This window comes from Fusarium coffeatum (assembly GCF_003316985.1).
Source record: "Fusarium coffeatum strain FIESC_28 chromosome Unknown BRIP53273_contig_174, whole genome shotgun sequence".
NCBI classification, from domain to species: domain Eukaryota; kingdom Fungi; phylum Ascomycota; class Sordariomycetes; order Hypocreales; family Nectriaceae; genus Fusarium; species Fusarium coffeatum.
In genome coordinates, this window is record NW_022157967.1 from 184,201 (window position 1) to 204,232 (window position 20,032).

Sequence of the window (20,032 nt, forward strand, 5' to 3'; positions counted from 1 at the left end):
AAATGTTAGCCACTACACCATACCGGAGGGCTTTTAGGCTGTTTGATGCCAAGGGAGGCTGCAATTTGGTACCATCATTCGACGCCGTCTCTCCATCTGATGGAGATATGACCTGATTCCTAGGGCTGAGGATAGTGGTTCTTCAAGGGCCAGTCATGTACATATGAGATATCATAAACAGCTCTTGTACGGCCAATGAAGGGAAAATGGTCAATCGGGCAATAACGCATATCGAAAGCTGCACAGCAGCTGAGGCTTTCCGCACAAGGATGAGTCTATTCCACCCTGGTCCCTGACTACCTATCGTGGGATGATATGCCAGATACGTCACAATGAACCACCTTTCAAAAGTTTGATTTCTGTCTAGCTTTTCTAAACTGCAAATCCTTCTGGCCTGGTGACGAAAATAGTAGCACCATGGCAGACCTTTGCCTCTGTAACATGAGACTGAGTCGAATGTCGTTGATAAACATGATCTGATGCTATCCCTAGCGACTACTAGCGGCGGGATTACCGCCGCTCTGGGTCCAGATCTGATGTGACCGGCAAATCTCGGAATTACACGACTCCATTGAGACACGGATCGCCCGGTGAGACAGGGAAGTCTCGCGATATGGGTCAGGCCATGATAATGCGGTCAAGGCATCGGAGGAGCGTATAAATAGCACAAGTGTAACAGACCCAGGAGTCCAAACCATACTCCATAGTATTCTCTCACTCGCTGATATCAATTCCATCTATCACAAATCAAAATGCCAAAATTCGTTCTCACAGGTGCAGACGGCAACCTTGGCCGAATCGCTGCTAGCTTCGCCTTGGAGGTTGCCAAGCCTGATGATGAACTCGTTTTCACCACCTACAAAGAAGAGGCCATCCCTGCCGATCTTCGAAAATCATGGACCGACAAAGGTGCAAAAATCGTCACCGCTACGTACGACGATATCGAAAGCCTCAAGGCAGTCTTCCAAGGTGCTGAAGCCGTCTCACTGATTTCAACATGGCTCTTTGGTGAAGGTCGACGCCGTCAGGCTCAGACTGTCGTTGATGCTGCGAAAGAATGCGGTGTCAAGAGAGTCTGCTACACCTCCTTCGTTGGGGCTGGTATCGAGGCTGAGAATGAGGAGGATATTCCTTTTCTTCCTCGGGATCACCATTTTATCGAGAAGATTATCTACGCTTCTGGATTGCAGTGGAACATCCAGCGCAACTATCTCTATGCAGACAACATCCCAACTCTGTTCGCTCAGTCGTGGAAGTTTTGCGGTGATCGCTGGTTAGTCAACACCCACGGCCAAGCCGGTGCATATGTCGCACGAGAAGACTGCGGCAACGTCCTAGCAGCTCTGCTTCTCGGTCGAGGAGAGCCGAATACTGTCTATGAAGTCAGTGGCCCAGAAGCTGTCACCAACGAAGAAATTTTCAAATGGATGTGCGAGCAGACTGGCTACAAGGGAGAGATTGTCGATATGCCTGACGAAGAACTCAAGACTTGGTGGTTGGATCACGGACTGCCGACTGACTTCTTTGGTGATTTTTCCAAATTGCCCATGAAGCTTTGCATTGGTGATCTTTTATGCTGTGGTGAGATGGTAGCGAGGGGATTCATGGCGAAGACGACAGATAGTGTTGAGAAGTTGACGGGAAGGAAGCCCAAGCCCTACAAGGAGGCTTTGTTGCAGTATAAGGATATATTTCCAAGGGAATAAGTTATGTTAAGTTTATCTTTAATTACGAATAAATAGTCTTTTAAATACTATAGCTTTATCGTGCTGTTCGTAGAGGCTCTGTTAACATCAAGGATGATGCAATTCACATGATATGAACATGTAGGCTGTATCTTGGAGAGTATCTCTTGTTGGTATTTGGAAGATAGCCCGGAGGCTTTTATTATATATAAGATCATTAATCGGGTAGGTACATTATATGAGGTTTGTTTCGTGGTATCTTCCATGTGATGAACATGAGGCCCATAGCTCCGTGATATGAATGGGGATGGAACTTAGTTTCCGATGACTGGAAGGGTCATAGAGTCCCCAATGATTGGGAGGCTAACAGAGACTTGCAGAACCCCGCAGAAGCCGTCGACGCATCCGCACCGACTTCTGTCACAAACCTCAACCATCTTACCCTCGCATTCCGAATCCGACATGCAGGGAAAGATATCGGCGGGGACCGGGGCACGAGAAGTAGTGGAAGGAGCCTCAGTGGTGGTTGGATCAGCGGTGAGAGTGATGAAAGAGGTGATATCGGTGGTAAAGTCGAGGTTTTGGGTGGTCTCGAGAGTGGTGGTCAAGTCATCCTCTGTCACGAAAGATGTCTCAATTGAGGTCTCGGCTGTTGTAAATGCGGCCGTGGTTTCAAGAGTAGTAGTCTCGTCGGCAGTAATAGCGGATGTTTCAGTCTCGAATGAAGTTTGGAACGGGGTCTCAGCGGTCGTGGTTTCTTCAAGAGTGGTTGTCTCGTCAAGAGTGGTGGCGGATGTCTCAGCCTCAATAGAAGTTTGGAATGAGGTCTCAGCAGTTGTGAGAGTGGTATCTGTCCCATAAACGATTGTAGAGCTGGGCCTGGGACGGCATGCTCCAGCGTTGGCAGCGTGAATGGAAGCAAGGGCAACGAAGCCAGCAAAGAGTCTTGACGAAACCATTTTAACGAATGAATTGTTAGAAACGAGTGGTAGGATGATTCCAATCAAATAACAAAAACCCAGTACTTTGCTTCTAGATATATAGAGATCAGTGCACAGACATTGTCTGTACAAAAACAAGGTGTTGGTTAGACCAGAATGTCTAGCACCAAACTAAGCACAAACTATTGAAATTGGCGCTGCAGCTAACACTTTTATTTCTTGTTTCTTGTTGATCACGATAAATGCGAAAAGAAACAAGCATGTTTACCCCTGAGACGCTAAAATCAAAAGACGAATCAACGGCTGGGGCCTTGCATTAGCGGATTGGGGCTGACAGGAAATACAGATCGACATCGTCACTTTTGTTAGTCTCTTATCTTTGTGGTTTTCTTCTGATGTCGATGACGAAATACGGAAATGATTCTCCTTTCTTGTTTAGGTGGATGTTTGGTTGATATTGTCCTAAGACTGGTTGTAACAAGTAAAGTATTATGAATTAAACATTATAGGTTTGGTGTATATGCTCCAAGTCTAAATATCTATTCCAGAGACATCCTTCTTGTAGATCTAATCCTCGAGCCCTCTGGCTTCGTAAAATCACGCTTCCAAACCGGTGCACCCACAACTCCGAGGATATCAACTGCCTTTCGACCTTGCTTGTCTTTCACATCCTGATCAACACCAGCCGCGATTAGAAGTCCAGCGATCTGATATAACTTGTACTCTTCCCCATCATCCATCTCTTCCCATTCTCTCCTCGCCCTTCCCAGAGTAATCTCGTTGGCAACATAATGTAAAGCAGTCCAACCTCGACGATCGGTCTGATTAACGGACGCACCAGAATCCAAAAGGGGCTGTATTATGTCTTTTGGGTCAACATCAGGCCAACTCAGATGCATTGAGGAAATGGCTAGCATCAGAGGTGTTTTACCGCTTGGAAACGGGCCCAGGGCTTGGAAAGTGATTCCATGAGTATGTAGGAACTGTAACACTCCATGCTTCCACTTCCTTAACCCTAGACTTTCATTATATGATGCGATACCGTCCGGGGATGCGCCTGCTCGAACTAAAATGGTTACATGTTGCTCGAACCTGGACCCATCGTATGGATATGGTGTGGCGTCGTTAGAAAGATGTAGCAAAGCATGCGTGGCTTCATCTCGCTTTGAGGTTTTCTGCGCCCAAATAGTATTATCAGAGCGACAGAGAAACTGAACCACGTCTGGACGATCGTTCGCGATCGCGGTACTGATAGGCCCTTCTAAACCCCTAGGAGATCTTATCTTCGGGGCTCCAGCTCCTATCAGCAACTTGACAATATTCTTATCGCATCGACTGATGGCAGTCTCTAAGGCAAAGATCGAATCAGGCCGTAAGCTAGAATGAGGGCGACGCTCCAGCAGAAGAGCCACGACATCCTTGTGGCCTTCGATAACAGCTAGTTCGAGAGGGTTCATCGCCACAAGTTCTGCCGTGGCTAACAGTGGACAGCCTCTCCGCGTGCCTATCAGACGAGCCTCGCCCCTGGGTTGTGTATAAAAGAAACCGTAGAGCGAAGACCGAATATTGGTTTGTCTCAAGTACCTCAATAAGCTTATTGTATCGATAATCTTGCGAACAATTGGCGTCATGCCAAGCAGTGAAGCTAGTTGTAAAGCGTTGAGCTTATCTGCCGAGGTAAAATCCTTCGGTTCTTCGCAAAGGATGATATCAGTGATCACTCCGAGTCCGTTGATAGTGGGAAAGTGATGACCGTGTTTGATTGCAGTCCACGGAGCCTTTATGTGTTCTTGTGCATCTCTGAGGTCGGAAAGGTACGTGAACCAGAGTCCTCGGTTGACATGACCCTGCGTCAAAAAAGACATTGCCCTTGATGCTAGTTTTTCATCTTGAAGCTTTTGGGGGCATTCTCTTAGATGTCGAAACCAGAATCGTGTCGCATAGGGGAGTACTAAATTGCATTTTTCGTCTGCTATTCCTTTTGACCAGGCGGGAAGTAACTCCTCCATCACATCCAAACACCGAGACGCAACACGCTCATGATCCTTTTCGGGAAATATTCGAAAGATTCCTGGACCAGAATTTTCGCCCGTGACGTATCGAGTTGGGAAATTCTTGAGTGAGCGTTGAGATAAGTGAACCGTCTCCACAGTCTCATATCCCAGGCCAGACTTCCTGATCTCCGGCCTGATAAAGAGAAAAGCTCTGCAGAATTTTACGCATGTCCTGAGATTCTCAAGTCCAGTATCTGGGGCTGAGATTTGATCGCCCATCAAGATGTTCAGTTCTTCAAGAGAGAGGGGATTGAATGCAAGAAATACCCAGATGAGTAATAGCCGTGTCCGTTCTCTGTATTTGAATGGGCAATACTGTAGCGTTCTGTGGTAGATTGTGTCGGTGCTATTGGTTAAGAACTTGAGGTACATCGGTATGTGAGCTTGAGCTTCGTATTCAAGGTCGAGAATCACCAATGTCGCCCAGTGAAATGACTGATTAGGTCTTGTGCCGAAGGCCTCCATGGCCTGATTTTGAAGTTCTTGGTGCCAGCTCTTATCTTGTGCAATCCTCTTGACGTTCGTCTCTATATAGAGCTCGACGTCTTTGGTAATGTTCTCTTGTAATTCAGAATTCAGAGACAAGCTCGAAAAGGCGTCTTTGAATTTCATGGCGGGGGGTATCAAGAGAGAAGTTAAGAGCAATTTGAAGTTCTGAGGGCTTGTTCGCATGGTCAGCAAGTCAGAAAATCGGTCTGACAGAGCTTTGACCGATGATGTATCACACTCATCGATTCCATCGAGAATGCAAGTGATGTTGTCTGCCGACGGATCTCGGATCATTGCCACGAAAATCTGCCACATGGTTCCAAAAGAACCCCTTGCCATAACCACTCGCTCACTACCATGAGCTTCAACTTTTTTCAGCGCGTGACATAAGAGTTCTGGTTTTAATTTGCCCAGTTGCCATATAAGTCCACGAAGAACGGTTGTTGCAGAGCTTTTGAAGATGTCGCCTTGGTTACAGAAGAAGTAGATAACTGTGTTGTCAGGCATGCGTTTGTACAGCCGCTCCAATTGCTTGGCGAGATAGATGGCGAGCATGGTCTTGCCTGTACCTTCGCTTCCTTCAATGATAAGACCTTTAAACTTGCTGGGAAATAGTAGCCAATAACGAAACTCAAGCTGTTCAGTGATCCAGGAGCAAGTTCCTTCAAGAATATTGCCCTTTACCAGTTCAAGTGATGCCAGGTCTTGCCGTGGGTCTGTGACGAACAAATAGTGCAAAAGCTCTTTCTCGCGTTCGCTAATAGAGTTGGAATATTTCAGGCGAAGTGGAGAGGCGTTAGGCACTCTAGAGAGTGTTTTGAATCTTTCGAATCGTTAGCTCATCCAACTAGCAATTTTCTCTTGTTACTCACTCTGACTCTCGGAAAGCTGTAAGGCACATTTGTTCTCGTTCTAGATCTTCAAAGAGGCCGCTGGCTCTATTTCCATTCAGATCATCATATAAACTCAACAGCCCAGACTCATTCAGAACGAGATCGCGGTCATTATTGTTCCAATTAAACTCAGCCAAGATGTCTCTTATAATCTCAGAACAATGAAGTAACATTTGTTCCATAAATTCAAGCTCTTCTGGACTGTCATCGTCGTTAGTTGAAGGCTTCAGATGAACCTCTTTTGCTAGCTTCGATAAAGCCCCCAGTTCTTTGACTCGTCTTAAAGCGGACTCTTCATGAGAAAAGAGTTTCTGGAAGAAATGGATAGCTTCGTCGGCGAATTCGGCGAGCCGAGAAGCGGCATCCGTTACGTCGGCTGCTGCGTTCATGGCGTCTTGACAGAAGTGAGATGGAGGGTGATGTTTTCGAGATCTGAGTTCATCCTCGTTCTGTGTTCATGAGAAACAAAAAAAAGAAACAAAAAGATGACGCATGTGTAGGATTCACCAGACGTGTCGAGGAAGGCACGTCCTGGCGGCCTGGCCTGTGTGTAAGTGCATTGGAGGCTTAGTTAGACTGCTATTTTTATGTCAGTCTAACCAATAGAAACGGCAGGATATTTTATTAAGACAGTTGACGGGGTACTTTGGTAGCTGCGCCACGTCTACCTGGACAAGGCGTTTTCATGCCAGCATTTAACAACAAGAGACGAAATAGAGAATGACTTCTGCCTAGGATTTTTGACGTCATATTGTATGTCTATATATATATATATATATATATACCTGTTATCCCATACTTGGAATGTAAACGAGACCATCTTTACAAAAATAACCTCCCCACTTAACGCTACGAATAAATCATTGAATACGATGTCTCGTCGTGTTTCGTTTTTTAGAAATTCCTAGAATAGCACTGATGCTTTTAAGAACGCTATGTATACTGAAGGGCATATTCGAATTATCCTCGAAACTTGGGACAGGTGTTTTAGAATCCATTCGAACTATCTCACCCAACTCCCCAATACTTCAGTCACCATATGTCACTCAGACGTTAGCTTGTACTTGCTACATACTATCCCTTTCTGTGGCATAACCATATCCGTATGTCTCGATGGCTTGTGACGTCTTTTGGTGTTTTACTGTATAGAAATTCATTATTGTAGAAAAGGCGTTCTCACTCAGTGTTATGCATAGAGATAGGTGACATCAACACGATCCAAAATCACCGGAAATGCAAAGAGAACACATCTCCGATCCTCGGAACTTGAATTAAAAACTCCACGAGTCTTGTTGGTTGAGCCAACAGCCTCGCGTGACGTATATCCCAAATCTGCTGATGTTTAGTGGGGTGTTGAATCCTCCCTCAATTCGACTCGGAATCATACTTCCATTCTGGAAATCAACTGGCAAACGCACTTTCTACTACTGCAGGTCCTTATGAGTTCCGAAGTCCGGACACGTGGGAGGCTCCATAGTGGGTTGGAGGAACTTGAACTCCAGACATCGTCATCTCGCTTCTGGATCTTTGCATGTACGTCTCTATGCGATTGCGACGCTGACAATCCATTTCGAAGGTATTGCTTCTTTCAAAAGGGTTTAATACCTCTCATGACGTCAATCACCAGTTTGGAGTTGTCGATATTGGTGCGGGTGAAGAGGATAATTGCTTTGCCTCTTGATGTACTGCACAAGAACGAAACTGTACAGCCGCCAGACGCCGATGGTAACAGGAGATATTCCCCACACCATTTGGAGCAAATTGGGATTAACAGATATGTCACCTTCTGCTTACAGCCAAAATTCTTACCAAAAAGCTCTTTGGGGGCGGAAGTCTGCTTGCGGCTCAGTGATGGAACTGAAACCCATCAAAGTCCGAATCAGCTCACTTCCTTATGGGAATTACTCATGATCCCACTGCGGAGATTTATAAGATAACTTTACGGTTGGAAGGAAACACGAGACCAAATCAACCAGGGTGAAAAAAGGCTATTGACCCCACGGGGTCAGCTGGCTTTGCCGCATCTCCGCGGATAAAGGTACATTCAAGCGCGGCTCAACGTACAATTTACGTTTCGATTATTCGCATTTCCGCTCCAAGGTTTAGAGTTTGACTGATGTGATATGATCTGATTGACGTCAATTGACTCTTTGGACGTGGCACCATAGCAATATCAGAATGGGCTGATGGAGGATTTTGTGTTATAAGATGAAGCGAAGTCGCTAGTCTAGCGAGCATTGACTCATACAATTGAATGCATGTGAATTACCATATACCCCAGTCACTAAAACCTAACTCAAGACAATCGGCATGTTGTCGTTAAGCAATATGTTGCGAACTCAAGTCCTCCGATCAGGGAGATCAGCCACCCGAAACACAGTACTTGTTGCACGCTCAGCAACAGCAACAATTCAGGCAAATCGTCGAACCTTTTCAACTACCCAAAGAACTCTTTGTGCAGGCTGTGCAACTTCTGGGGCTCAGGCATGCCCTCGTCACAAGCCGAATAGTCGTGCTAGCGCCAGCAATATCACCACAAACTTCTATACCACCAGCCTGAGCAAGAATGCTGCATACGCAACAACAGCCAGCCCAACCATTCCTACTGAGCAATGGGCACAAGTTCTAGAAAATACTGGAGGAGGTAAGTGAGCTCTTCAGCTTTTGACAGATAGAGCTAACCAATAAGCTGTCCAATACAAGAAGATCCCAGTTCCTACACCAGCATCAGATGAAGTTCTCATCAACGTCAGGTACAGCGGAGTTTGCCATACAGACCTTCACGCTGTAAATGGTGATTGGCCACTCGCTCCCAAGATGCCTCTGGTCGGAGGCCACGAAGGTGCTGGTGTGGTAGTTGCAAGAGGAGAACTCGTGAAAGACGTTGAGATTGGCGACCATGTAGGTCTCAAGTGGCTTCATGGCTCGTGTATGAGCTGTGAACAATGTCGTCAGTCCAACGAATCGCTTTGTTCTCACGCTTCATTATCTGGTTACACAGTCGATGGCTCATTCCAGCAGTATGCCGTTGGCAAGGCAGCGCATGTAGCGCGTATCCCCAAGGACTGCGACCTCGCTGGTGTAGCGCCTATCCTATGTGCTGGCCTAACTGTTTACAAAGCTCTCAAGTCCTCTGGTGTTCGTCCAGGACAGAGCGTAGTTATTGCAGGTGCAGGCGGAGGCCTTGGTGTTTTTGCGATCCAGTACGCTAAGGCTATGGGGTTGCGTGTAACAGCTCTCGACGGCGGCGAGGAGAAGCGCAAGGTCTGTACTGAGCTTGGCGCTGATACTTTTGTCGATTTCAAAACTTCTACAGATATCGTTGGAGAGATCAAGAACTCCACTGGGGGCTTAGGACCTGACGGGGTTCTGCTTCTAGCGGCGAGTGAGAAGCCTTTCCAACAGGCGAGTCAGTATGTCAAGAGTAAGGGAACCATCGTTTGTGTGGGATTGCCAGCCAATGCTTTTGTCAAGGCCCCCGTGTTTGACACTGTTGTTCGGTAAGTGTGATACCGTGTCTGTTGGATGCAAACTGACAAAGAATGATATAGAGAAATCAATATCAAAGGTAGTTATGTCGGCAACAGACAAGATACCGCCGAAGCCATCGAGTTTTACAGACAGGGACTTATCAAAGCGCCATATAAGTAAGTTAACTTATAATAAGTACACCACAGATGACTGACTCTGTATTTCAGGATTGTTGGTCTATCAGAGCTTCAGAAGGTTTATGATATGATGATTGAAGGAAATATCGCTGGTCGCTATGTAGTAGATACCAGTAGATGATGTTGCAATGTTGGATACGAAGAGAGCTACCCATAATAAAGTTAAAGAGAGCATATATCTACCAAGGTCTTCACACATTTAAACTTGGTGATCTGTTGAAGATCGTCCGGACCTCTGATTTTATGATAGTAAGGACATATATCTCTAGTTTATATTCATCATAAGATGCTCATTTATCTTTCACATCAGAAATCTTGAAACCTCCAGGGACCAGCTTTTGAAAAACCTGATCAGGATCATACTTAGTCGCCGCTTCCTCCATTTTCCTAATATTCTCCGCCCCATAACTGCCAAGGGGATCCTGGCTCTTGTCCGCATAGTTAAGATACGTCCACTCAAGGTTTCCTCCCTCGATAGTCGCTGCAAAGTCTTGCACTTCCTGGATCCAAGCCTGCACCTTTGGCCTTGCAAAGGCTTCTTGTTCGGCGGTCTTGACCATTGCGACAGCAAGGAACAATATGCTGTTGTCCTTCTGGCGCTCGACACCCATCACATTACCACCAGCTTCGACGCAGCGCTGACCGAAGAGAGCAGGCAGTGGTTGGAATAAACATTGAGTAACGAAATTTCCATCAGGGATAAACTCTTTCAATTCCTCGACGAGTTTGTCGTGTAAGTCTGAGGCTTTGGTGAGGATTCGGGTATCATTTTTGAAACAGCATGTAAACCAAGTATCACTATATCAGCAGGTTAACACAGTCGAAAGGTAGCAAGAAGTGGGATGGCTCACTAGTAGTTAGCAGGGATATTGTACTCAAAGGCCATTGCGGAGATAGTAGTGTTCTTGACACTATTAGTAATCTCAGGCAGAGCGAGCCACTTCTCATATGCTGCAGGCTTCTCAATACCCTCCATATTAGCATACAGAGTGGCGATACCGATGTCTTTGAGCTCGGGCATATGACCAATAATAGTAACGAGGTTGCTATGGATGTCATTGGGCACATTATCTGTGAACTCGAAGAGAGCATCAATAGCCTGAGGAATGACTTGTTTGGGGAAGAGTGTCATGCCACCCCATACACGGTCAACTTTGATAGCTTTCATGGTGAAGTTTGTCACGATGCCAAAGTTGTTAGAGCCGCCTTTGAGAACTCGGAATAAGTCCGTTTTGGTGTTCTCGTCCGCAGTGACGATCTCACCACTGGCGAGAACGAGTTGATATGACACAACGTTGTCACATCCAAAACCTTGTCGTGCTGTGAAGAAGGCATTGCCGCCTCCTAAGAGTAGACCGGCAACACCAACGTTGCCTTCACGGCCTCCGGCGACAGCACGGCCATGCTTGCTCAATTGAGAGTAAACATCTCGCCATTTACAACCTGGACCAATATCGACTGTCTCATTGGAGGCGTCAAAAGAGACATGGTTCAAGTGAACAAGATCAACAGTGACTCCTCCCTCGATGTTGTTAGAGCCAGCCCAGTTTGTATGGCCGCCGCTGCGAATAGCGAACTTCTGACCAGCAGCCACAAGAGTCTTGACGACAGCAGCAACTTCCTTGGGGGTTCGAGGCTGGACGATGCAAGCGGGCTCGACCTTGGCGCTGTTGGACCAGTAGGACTCTTGACGAGCTTTATATTCGGCATCAGTTGGTACGAGGATACGAGCCTCAATACCAGCTGCCACGAGGCATTTGGCCTGGTAAGTTGACGTTGACGCTTGATGGGTAAGGAGAGTCATGTTTGAGAGACAATGTAAAAGATGATAGGGGCGAGATACTCAATTCAGCAGCCATGCACATAGATAACGTCGTTTCGGTGCCGGTATGGAACTTAGCTCTTCTTCCGTCTCGGGGTCTTGCTGTTCCCCCATGGGATCAAGACCCAGGACCCTGGAATTTTTGGTGATGGTCTATTCGCCAATTGATTCTGCCTCTTTCTTGCAGGGCCAAGAGGTTGCATTTGTCAACCAACATGCATACAGCCCTTGCATGTTCTCTCACAACTTGATAGTTAGGTCTTCTAATTCCTTATTCCCTTCCAAAATAACCAGGAATCGATCTCACGAAGAAAGCAATTGAGGTCTAGTTTCTGGAAGAATTCTCTTCTTCGATTGTTCCTTTGTTAATTAACGTATACTCTCCCTGAGAACTATCGGGTTGTTCATTCAAGGCTCGCTTATCCTTAGCGTCCTGTTGAATATTCCTCCAGCCAGGATCTGTAACATTGACTTTTGTGATATCATATTTTCTTGTCTTGTCGCCTTCTTCTCATTCGTTGTCACGCCGTATCGGTTCCTTGTCTTCTTCGCCTCGAGCCAACTGTATGAACCTAATGCATCAACCCTGTTTTAACAAAGGTACTTGAGTACCACCATATCTCAGGATATAGATCCTACTACCAAGCACTCGACGAAACTTGAATCTATGAGTGACTGAAGCATTCTTGGTCAACCCTGTGGGAGATGCCGGACTTCCATACATAGTAATACAAGGAATACCCCTAGGAGATTTGTCTGTGCAAACGATAACTTATACCGTTCCTCGTGAACTTCAACCAGCGCAAACTGTATCTTCTATTCTATTCTTCCTTAGGCTCGTGAGCTGGAAGTTACTATGGCTGCTGTCGTTGATGGCGTTCCAGTCGCTATCCCACCACCTGACGGTTACAAAGTAAACTTCGAGAACCCGCAGCGAAACAGTGTCACTGAAGCGTACTGGCTTTATGGCATCGGTAATTTCCTGAGTCTTGCATTCATATTGCAGAGAGTCTATGTGAAAGGCTTCTTACAAAGGAAGTTCCGGATTGAAGATGCTCAGTCCAACGCCCATATCTTTTCGGCGGTCTGCTAATATCAGTAGCCTGCTTAGGTATCGCCTATATGCGTCTTTCCTGGTGAAATATTTGCACTCACTAATTGGTACGTCTAGGTATTCTCTGTGGTACTACAAACGTTGATCATACGTAAGTGCGAGATCCCCTCCTATTACAATCACTACCTAATGACAAACACTATACAGGTGACTTCACTCGGGGAGTAATGGGAACCCATGGATGGGAAATGCCAATCACAAAGTTCGCCCTTTTTGCACGCGCTTTGTACCTGCTCCCTATCCTTTATAACCCCGTCCAATGCGGTGCCAAACTTGCCCTTGTACTTGTCTACCGTCGACTCGCGCCACTGAAGTGGTTCCAAATGCTCATTTGGATCACAGGATTCGTTGTAGTCGGCTCTTCAGTTGCGATAACATTTGTCACGATCTTTCCATGCCGACCGGTACGATCGGGCTGGGATATCACTATTACTGATGCCAAGTGCATTGACAGACCTGCAGTGTATCAGGCTACTGCTATCCTAGGCGCTATTACTGATGCTATGGTCCTTGCGATCCCTATACCAGTAGTGGTGCCTCTCAAGATCTCTTGGAGACAGAAGGTTGGGTTGCTGTGTTTCTTCTGCATCGGTGGAGTGTGAGTTCCCCTCCTGTCCTGAGCCTGAGCAAGGAACAAGCTGACTGAGACCTAAACAGTACTATTTTCACATCCATCATGAGACTTATCACATTGATCAACTCCATGGGCAATGAAGACCAATCTTGGGGCGGAGGACCTGTCCTGCTTTGGATGTAAGTATTGTCTGTCTTGGTAGCCATGTCTAATTGCTTACTATGACAGCTTTGCTGAGGCCAACCTCTCGATAATATGCGCTAGCCTGACGACATTTAAACCCTTCCTCAAACGTATAGCTCCCCGAATCCTAGGCACCTTGCGCATACGATCAGATAATGGCTTATCGGATCCAAATGCACCACCAACTATTGGGGCGATACCTACGAATGGGAGACTCCGACACGGTCACTACGAACGATTTGATGAAGATCCCATGTATCCGTTACAAACCGTCTCTAAGGCTGAAGGCTCTAGTATGCGTATAGATAAGAGTGAAGGGGTGCACAACCTTATGCGCCGGAACTCGGGGCAAAGTCAGGGCGATTCCGGTTCAGAAAAAGCAATTGTTCAGACTAGGACCACAACGGTCTCATACTCATAGTATACGATGAACGGCGATTGATCGTATAGTCTTTATCTGCAATAGGCCGGCTAGGTGGCCGCCAGAAGAATTATTCTCTAAGGCTTAGGCTACTTAAATAAAGCCAACTAACTACTAGTCGAAGCACGCATAAGTTGATCAAATTATTTCGTCTCTCAGGCTCGCCTAACGACCGGTAGATAAGAGGCATTGTATTGCGCCCAATAAACGCCTCTGCCAAATTACTAAGGCTTCTATAATACCCCGATTGGCTAAGCGCCTCCCCTTGACAACTACTGTCGCGTACTTCTACCACAATCAACTAAAGCCTGCTGCTCTCTCGTCAGAGGATCAGAAGAATTGACCGCCGAAAGCAAGACGAATCAATTTGGTCACTTTGTGCTACATATTTTAGACCAGCACTCAGTCTACTTTGGCCCAAGCCTTACAGGACAATTCTTTTATCGCCGATCCCCCTCTCCGGTATCCTTTCATTAACACTCATCTACTAAATGCAGTACCTATGTCATGTCTAGAACAGTGACGCAAGTATACAGCGAAGTCGCTCATATGTCGGGCGTTCGGCGGCGCCGGGTATTGCATATTATTTCCGTTGAGCGACCAGTAGAAGCTGAAGAGCAAGAAAAACAAGCTTATGGAGTAAGCTTAAAACCCAAAGTGCATTAGGCTAGACCACACCCTCTTCTATAACCATCAATGGAGAGTGAGGGTTGCCGCATTGCGTGATTGAACGACTCCATTTCGATCTGCAGTCGTAGGGATCGTCTTAGGACTTGATGATAACATGGTTGAACCTTTTGAGCATGTCATGATCCATAACCAAGTCTCCGCAGTTGATTGATCGTCTCAGCTTTGATTTGCCATGGAACTCGACGCCTTGACGCCTCCTCATGCAGGCTCTCGGGGAGTTCGTGCAGTCTACAAAAGTACTACCGTTCCTTCCCCTCCGCTACCTTGGAATTGACTCAATTAGACTTGGACTAGAGGTAGCATCAGGTAGGCAGGTACATCCGGCCACTCCTTCCCATGTTGAGGTACTTTCGTGACTGCCATTTCGCTATATGTGATCGACTCCCATCAATTTCTTTTCTTGATTTTCTCTTCATTTGCATCTTCTAGCACCACCCTACATATTTTATCCGATCCCCTGCGCATCTGCATCATTTCGCCCGCGCAGTATCATTTTCAGAGTCGCCATGGAGTTCAAAACCTCCACCCTTGATGAAGCTGAACGCACGCCAAGCTCAGGAACCACGAGTAGATCGCCTTGGCTCGCATCAGCTTTTGGAGGTTCCAGAGTCACTATTGGTCCCCGCGTCGAACCCCTCGCCGAGCACTTGGCATCCAACCTTCTCTCCGAAACAGACAGCACCTCAGCCGCAGACTTGCACGACAAGCAGGTAGCTTCCGAAGCGGGAAATGCCATCCAATACAGGACATGTTCTTGGCAAAAGACGGCCGGCCTTCTCTTTAGCGAGTACATTGTGCTCTCTATCATGAGCTTTCCTTGGTCCTACAGTCTTCTTGGCCTTGTTCCTGGATTGATCCTGACAGCTGTCGTCGCTGGTCTGGTCTTGTATACGAGTCTTATTCTGTGGGAGTTCTGTCTGCGACACCCCGAGGTCCGCGATGTTTGCGATATTGGACAGATGATCTGGTGGAACGGGAAATGGGCTTGGTGGTGGACGGCAGCCATGTTCGTCCTCAACAATACCTTCATTCAAGCTCTCCACGTGTTGGTTGGCGCAATCTACTTAAACACCATGACCGAGGCCGACAACATCAAAGGCTGCAGAACCGTTATTTTCGCCGTAGTAGTGACCGCCATCAGCTGGATCGGATCGCTCCCACGCACCTTTAGCATGTTGTCAAAGCTAGCCTTTGCGTCGACCGTGTTCACATTCACGTCGGTTATTCTAGCAACAGTCTTCGCGGGCGTCCAAGGTACACCTGCTGGTTATCCTAACAAAGGAGAGCCCATTATCTCTATATGGACGCCAAGCAGCACCACTCTCGTCACGGGCATGTCAGCTTTCATGAACATGAGCTACACGTTCATCGGCCAAACTACCATTCCCAGCTTTATCGCTGAGATGCGTGATCCCCGGTAAGTTGAAGTGTCAATTGACAAATTCAACATTGCTAACAATTCTGTAGGGATTTCCCTAAGGCGTTGTGGGCTTGCACTTGTGCCGAGATCGTTACCTTCAGCGTTGTCGGCGCTGTCATCTACGCTTACACAGGCGATCAGTACATGGTCACGCCAGCTTTTGGAGTTCTCGGCGATCTGTACAAGAAGGTCTCGTACTCCTTCATGATTCCTACCATTATCTTTGTAGGATGCCTTTACGCCAGCGTGACAGGCAGGTTCATCTTCTTTCGCATGTTCAAAGACTCCGTACATCTCACTTCTCACACCATCAAGGGTTGGGCCTGGTGGGGTTTCATTCTATTTCTTAGCTGGGCTGCCTCATTCCTTATCGCCGAGGTCATTCCTTTCTTCTCATCATGTAAGTCATTACCCTCGGGCTTGGTTCTGAACACTACTCACAAGCATTGCAGTGTTATCGGTCATGTCATCCTTGTTCAACTGCTGGTTTGGCTTCATCTTTTGGGCGCTGGCCTACTTTCGCATGCGAAATGCTGATAAGAAAGTGGGAAGGACAAGACAGCCTGTGCTTGACTACCTATCTGTAGCTCTTAACGTCATCATCATGTTGACTGGCGTTCTGTACCTCACTTTGGGAACGTATGTCAGTGTTCAGGGTATCATAGACCAGTTTGAAGCTGGACAGGTGTCTGGCGTGTTCTCATGCAAGAGCAATGGTCTTTGAAGGTTTAGTTTGTCTATCACTTAGGACAATTATGGCGCTTTGTTTGTATACAGTTTGGCCAGTATAGTTATTGAATAGAATACGAGGAGGGGCAGAGGGGGTTTTGTATTATTTGGTCTCCAAACCTTTACACACATACCCATCGGTTAGACCATTAGCAGCCACGGTAGGTTCTCCGATTATGACTTTGTAGATCCACAAGTAAGTACAGTGAGCATGAGTTTGAGAGGCTTACATATGGCGTGAGAGTGTATGTTGGTGTTTCACTAAAAGTTATGAGGAGTTCTCGCCCTCAGGTATCGATGTTCTTGTGAACCTATTGGGTCTCTATTCTTGGTGTTTCAACTTGACAACGGCATATGTAATCCACTTGTAGACAAATCATATGCGTCTCATTCAGAGATATTACTATAGCCTAACTCATACCAATCGTGAACATCGTTCATCCCTACTTCCATGCCAGGATAAGAATTTATTTGCTATATGCAGGTACGCATACAGGTGGGGAATAGGAGAAACAACCTCTAAGGCTTAGGCTACAGAAATAAAGTAGCCTAACTGGTGGCTAAACTTAGTCTAAAGTAACCAGATTATTTCGTCTCTTATGCTCTCGTCGGCCATCTCTTCTGACGGCATATGGTGATGGCGGGCGCCTCACACTGCGACTATATATCACCAATGCTTACATGTATTGGCGCATATGTTATTCGATGAAAACTTACAGCATATGTACAATAAGAGACTCGACAGGGTCTGTCAAGTTGAGTGGCTGAAACTGAGGCGGGAGGGGATGCATGTCTCCGGTGGTACGGGAAGGGTAGACGTTTGCTGTCAATGCAACGGTTAATTCAACCTCACACCAACAATAATTCACTAAACATAGCCTACACCGTTCAATTGGAGACTCGTCAGCGACAAACAATAGTCTTATGTGTATGGCCGTTGTTGATTGCTGAAGACCCTGCATCCCGGTGAGCGTTATAACGAGTTGAGGCCAGTTTCTCCTATGCAGCTTGAGCAAACATTGAATGATAATGTAACATAAGCTTAACCCCCTGAATGATTGATCAGATACAAATCGGACTCGCACATATCGATCAGTACAATAACGGGTATCGGTGCATGTTATGTCAAGATCCAATCGATGTGATTCGTTCGGAGCCCGATCTTAAATTGATCACGGCTAGGACATCCGACGGCCCCAGACGTTAGCTCAAGCTTCAAAGATGGGGCAAAACGGGCTCTAACTGCAACTGTAACTGGACATCCGTCAGTGAATCAGATCATTCATTTCATCGTCATAGAAGAGATTATCATTGATGTCTCCTTGAGTCATCAAACATGTAATAAGCGAATAGCCTACAGTAAAATGCCAAGTCCTGCAGCTCTACGCCCTTGAACTAGCAAACAGATTTCGTTAGAGTAAGAGTCACTTGTAGATAGCGCCCAACCTAGTCCAACATGCAATGCAATGTAATGTCCTGTAATGGCAATTATTAACCAAGCCAACTCCATCGGCTACGCATCCCGGCACATAAATTCTTGCCATTCCCCTCCTCTTCCGCGGAACCCATCAACTCTTCCTTCTCTCTCAAGTCATACTCCATGTGAATTTACTTGCCATTGTAAAAATCTCGTTTTGTGATCATAGAAGGTTTTTGTTAGTTACCACATGACCTACAACGAACACAATGCAGAGGACAGCTGCCTAAAAAACCAGCACGGATCTTGCCCTGCGCAGGACGAGTCTATCAGTTTTAACCCTTCCCCTTCTCCGCGTGGAGATCCCGAAAAGTCTTCGGCCCCGGTAACGGCCCCGGAGCAGCAGCCCGGCCTCGAGTACGGAGCCATCGAATCTTCCTCCACTAGCGACACTCCGACCGACAATCATCATGAGCCCGATCTTGAGTTTCCTGAGGGCGGTCTCCAAGCATGGCTTGTAGTCTTTGGGTCCTTTTGCGGAATGTTTTCCGTCTACGGACTCATTAATACTGCTGCTGTGTTTGAATCGTACTTTTCTGAGAATCAACTCCGAGCCTATTCGTCTTCTCAGATTGGATGGATCTTTAGTCTGTACTTGTTTGTCGTTTTTATCGTGGGCATTCAGGTCGGGCCTGTTTTTGACAAATATGGTCCCAGACTTATTGTTCTTACTGGTGGTTTACTTATCTCTGCCAGTTTATTTATCCTCAGTGTTTCCGAGGGTGAGTCGTTCAATTCGTCGTGGCTTATTACAACCTCTAATCATTGTGTACAGAGTTCTATCAGATCCTCCTATCGTACTCAGTCGTCGGTGGTCTAGGAGGAGCTCTCCTCAACTCACCCTCCTATGCATCCATCGCCCACTGGTTCGATGTCCGTCGCGGTCTCGCAACAGGTTGCGCAATGACCGCCGGATCAATCGGTGGTATCATTTTTCCAATTGTCCTACAGAAGCTACTCCCTACCATTGGGTTTGCATGGACAACCCGCATCCTCGGGTTCATCATTCTGGGTCTTACCGTCCCGGCTACCCTCTTTATGCGGTCGCGTCTCCCTCGACAGAACAAAGTGACTTCTGTCTGGCCAGATCTTACCATCTTCAAAGACCTCAAGTTCACGTTCGCTGCGTTAGGGATCTTCTTTATGGAATGGGGTCTCTTCGTGCCGTTGACCTACATCGTGTCTTATGCGGGGAGATACTCTGGCGACGCCAATAGCTCTTACACTCTAATTTCGATCCTCAATGCTGGCTCATTACTCGGTCGTTTCCTTCCTGGCTTCCTAGCCGACAAGATTGGCCGCTTCAACGTCATTCTTCTTACTCTTGGGCTGTGCATCATCTCAGCTTTCGCCCTGTGGTTGCCAGCTGGTGATTCCCAGGGTATGATCATCGCCTTCGCCGTTGTCTTTGGTTTCGCCTCTGGCTCGAACCTTGGATTGACACCTGTTTGTGTCGGTCAACTCTGCGACCCGCGCGACTATGGACGCTTCATTTCCACGGCCTTCATGGTCGCTAGCTTCGGAACTCTCAGCAGTCTGCCCATCGCCGGTGCTCTTCTCGAGGCTGGAGGTAATGGTGAAACAGGCTGGACAGCTCTTATCGTTTTCGATGGACTGTCGTATGTATTGGCACTTGCCTGTTTCCTCGCTGCGAGGGTGATGGCTGTTGGCTGGAACGTAAAGAGCGTCTACTAAGAGCGTTCTTTATTGAAGATGAGTGCGATGAACTGAAATGTCATGCGCGCGACATCTTTTGGATTCAGGGGTGCCGACGTGGTCGCAATTGGTCCGGTGATCAATTGTCGAGTCGGTCATGCATATGAGGGCGGATGCATCAACTGACTTTTGCTGGGGTGCTTCCTCGGAAGTGAA

At 46.9% G+C, this 20,032-nt stretch overlaps 8 protein-coding genes across 8 annotated transcripts; 5 read left to right on the forward strand and 3 right to left on the reverse strand.

The window, feature by feature from the left end:
- Window positions 1–752: 752 nt before the first annotated feature.
- Window positions 753–1,706, forward strand: FIESC28_07797 (uncharacterized protein; the record flags this gene model as incomplete). The annotated part of the gene is made up of 1 exon (XM_031161937.1): window positions 753–1,706. The coding sequence occupies one exon, from the start codon at window positions 753–755 to the stop codon at window positions 1,704–1,706; it is 954 nt and encodes a 317-aa protein (XP_031014053.1).
- A 293-nt stretch (window positions 1,707–1,999) lies between these two features.
- On the reverse strand, window positions 2,000–2,644 carry FIESC28_07798 (uncharacterized protein; the record flags this gene model as incomplete). The annotated part of the gene is made up of 1 exon (XM_031161938.1): window positions 2,000–2,644. The coding sequence occupies one exon, from the start codon at window positions 2,642–2,644 to the stop codon at window positions 2,000–2,002; it is 645 nt and encodes a 214-aa protein (XP_031014054.1).
- Window positions 2,645–3,165: 521 nt separating this feature from the next.
- Window positions 3,166–6,451, reverse strand: FIESC28_07799 (uncharacterized protein; the record flags this gene model as incomplete). The annotated part of the gene is made up of 2 exons (XM_031161939.1): window positions 3,166–5,992; window positions 6,042–6,451. 2 exons carry the CDS (start codon window positions 6,449–6,451, stop codon window positions 3,166–3,168), a joined length of 3,237 nt encoding a protein of 1,078 aa, XP_031014055.1.
- Window positions 6,452–8,372: 1,921 nt separating this feature from the next.
- Window positions 8,373–9,851, forward strand: FIESC28_07800 (uncharacterized protein; the record flags this gene model as incomplete). The annotated part of the gene is made up of 5 exons (XM_031161940.1): window positions 8,373–8,706; window positions 8,752–8,963; window positions 9,018–9,562; window positions 9,614–9,709; window positions 9,761–9,851. 5 exons carry the CDS (start codon window positions 8,373–8,375, stop codon window positions 9,849–9,851), a joined length of 1,278 nt encoding a protein of 425 aa, XP_031014056.1.
- A 169-nt stretch (window positions 9,852–10,020) lies between these two features.
- Window positions 10,021–11,534, reverse strand: FIESC28_07801 (uncharacterized protein; the record flags this gene model as incomplete). Its single annotated transcript, XM_031161941.1, has 2 exons — window positions 10,021–10,528; window positions 10,582–11,534. The coding sequence occupies 2 exons, from the start codon at window positions 11,532–11,534 to the stop codon at window positions 10,021–10,023; spliced, it is 1,461 nt and encodes a 486-aa protein (XP_031014057.1).
- Window positions 11,535–12,408: 874 nt separating this feature from the next.
- FIESC28_07802 (uncharacterized protein) lies at window positions 12,409–13,844 on the forward strand (the record flags this gene model as incomplete). Its single annotated transcript, XM_031161942.1, has 5 exons — window positions 12,409–12,636; window positions 12,724–12,757; window positions 12,814–13,264; window positions 13,324–13,419; window positions 13,469–13,844. 5 exons carry the CDS (start codon window positions 12,409–12,411, stop codon window positions 13,842–13,844), a joined length of 1,185 nt encoding a protein of 394 aa, XP_031014058.1.
- Window positions 13,845–15,040: 1,196 nt separating this feature from the next.
- On the forward strand, window positions 15,041–16,678 carry FIESC28_07803 (uncharacterized protein; the record flags this gene model as incomplete). The annotated part of the gene is made up of 3 exons (XM_031161943.1): window positions 15,041–15,951; window positions 16,002–16,354; window positions 16,407–16,678. 3 exons carry the CDS (start codon window positions 15,041–15,043, stop codon window positions 16,676–16,678), a joined length of 1,536 nt encoding a protein of 511 aa, XP_031014059.1.
- A 1,672-nt stretch (window positions 16,679–18,350) lies between these two features.
- Window positions 18,351–19,855, forward strand: FIESC28_07804 (uncharacterized protein; the record flags this gene model as incomplete). Its single annotated transcript, XM_031161944.1, has 2 exons — window positions 18,351–18,882; window positions 18,936–19,855. 2 exons carry the CDS (start codon window positions 18,351–18,353, stop codon window positions 19,853–19,855), a joined length of 1,452 nt encoding a protein of 483 aa, XP_031014060.1.
- Between the last annotated feature and the right edge of the window lie 177 nt (window positions 19,856–20,032).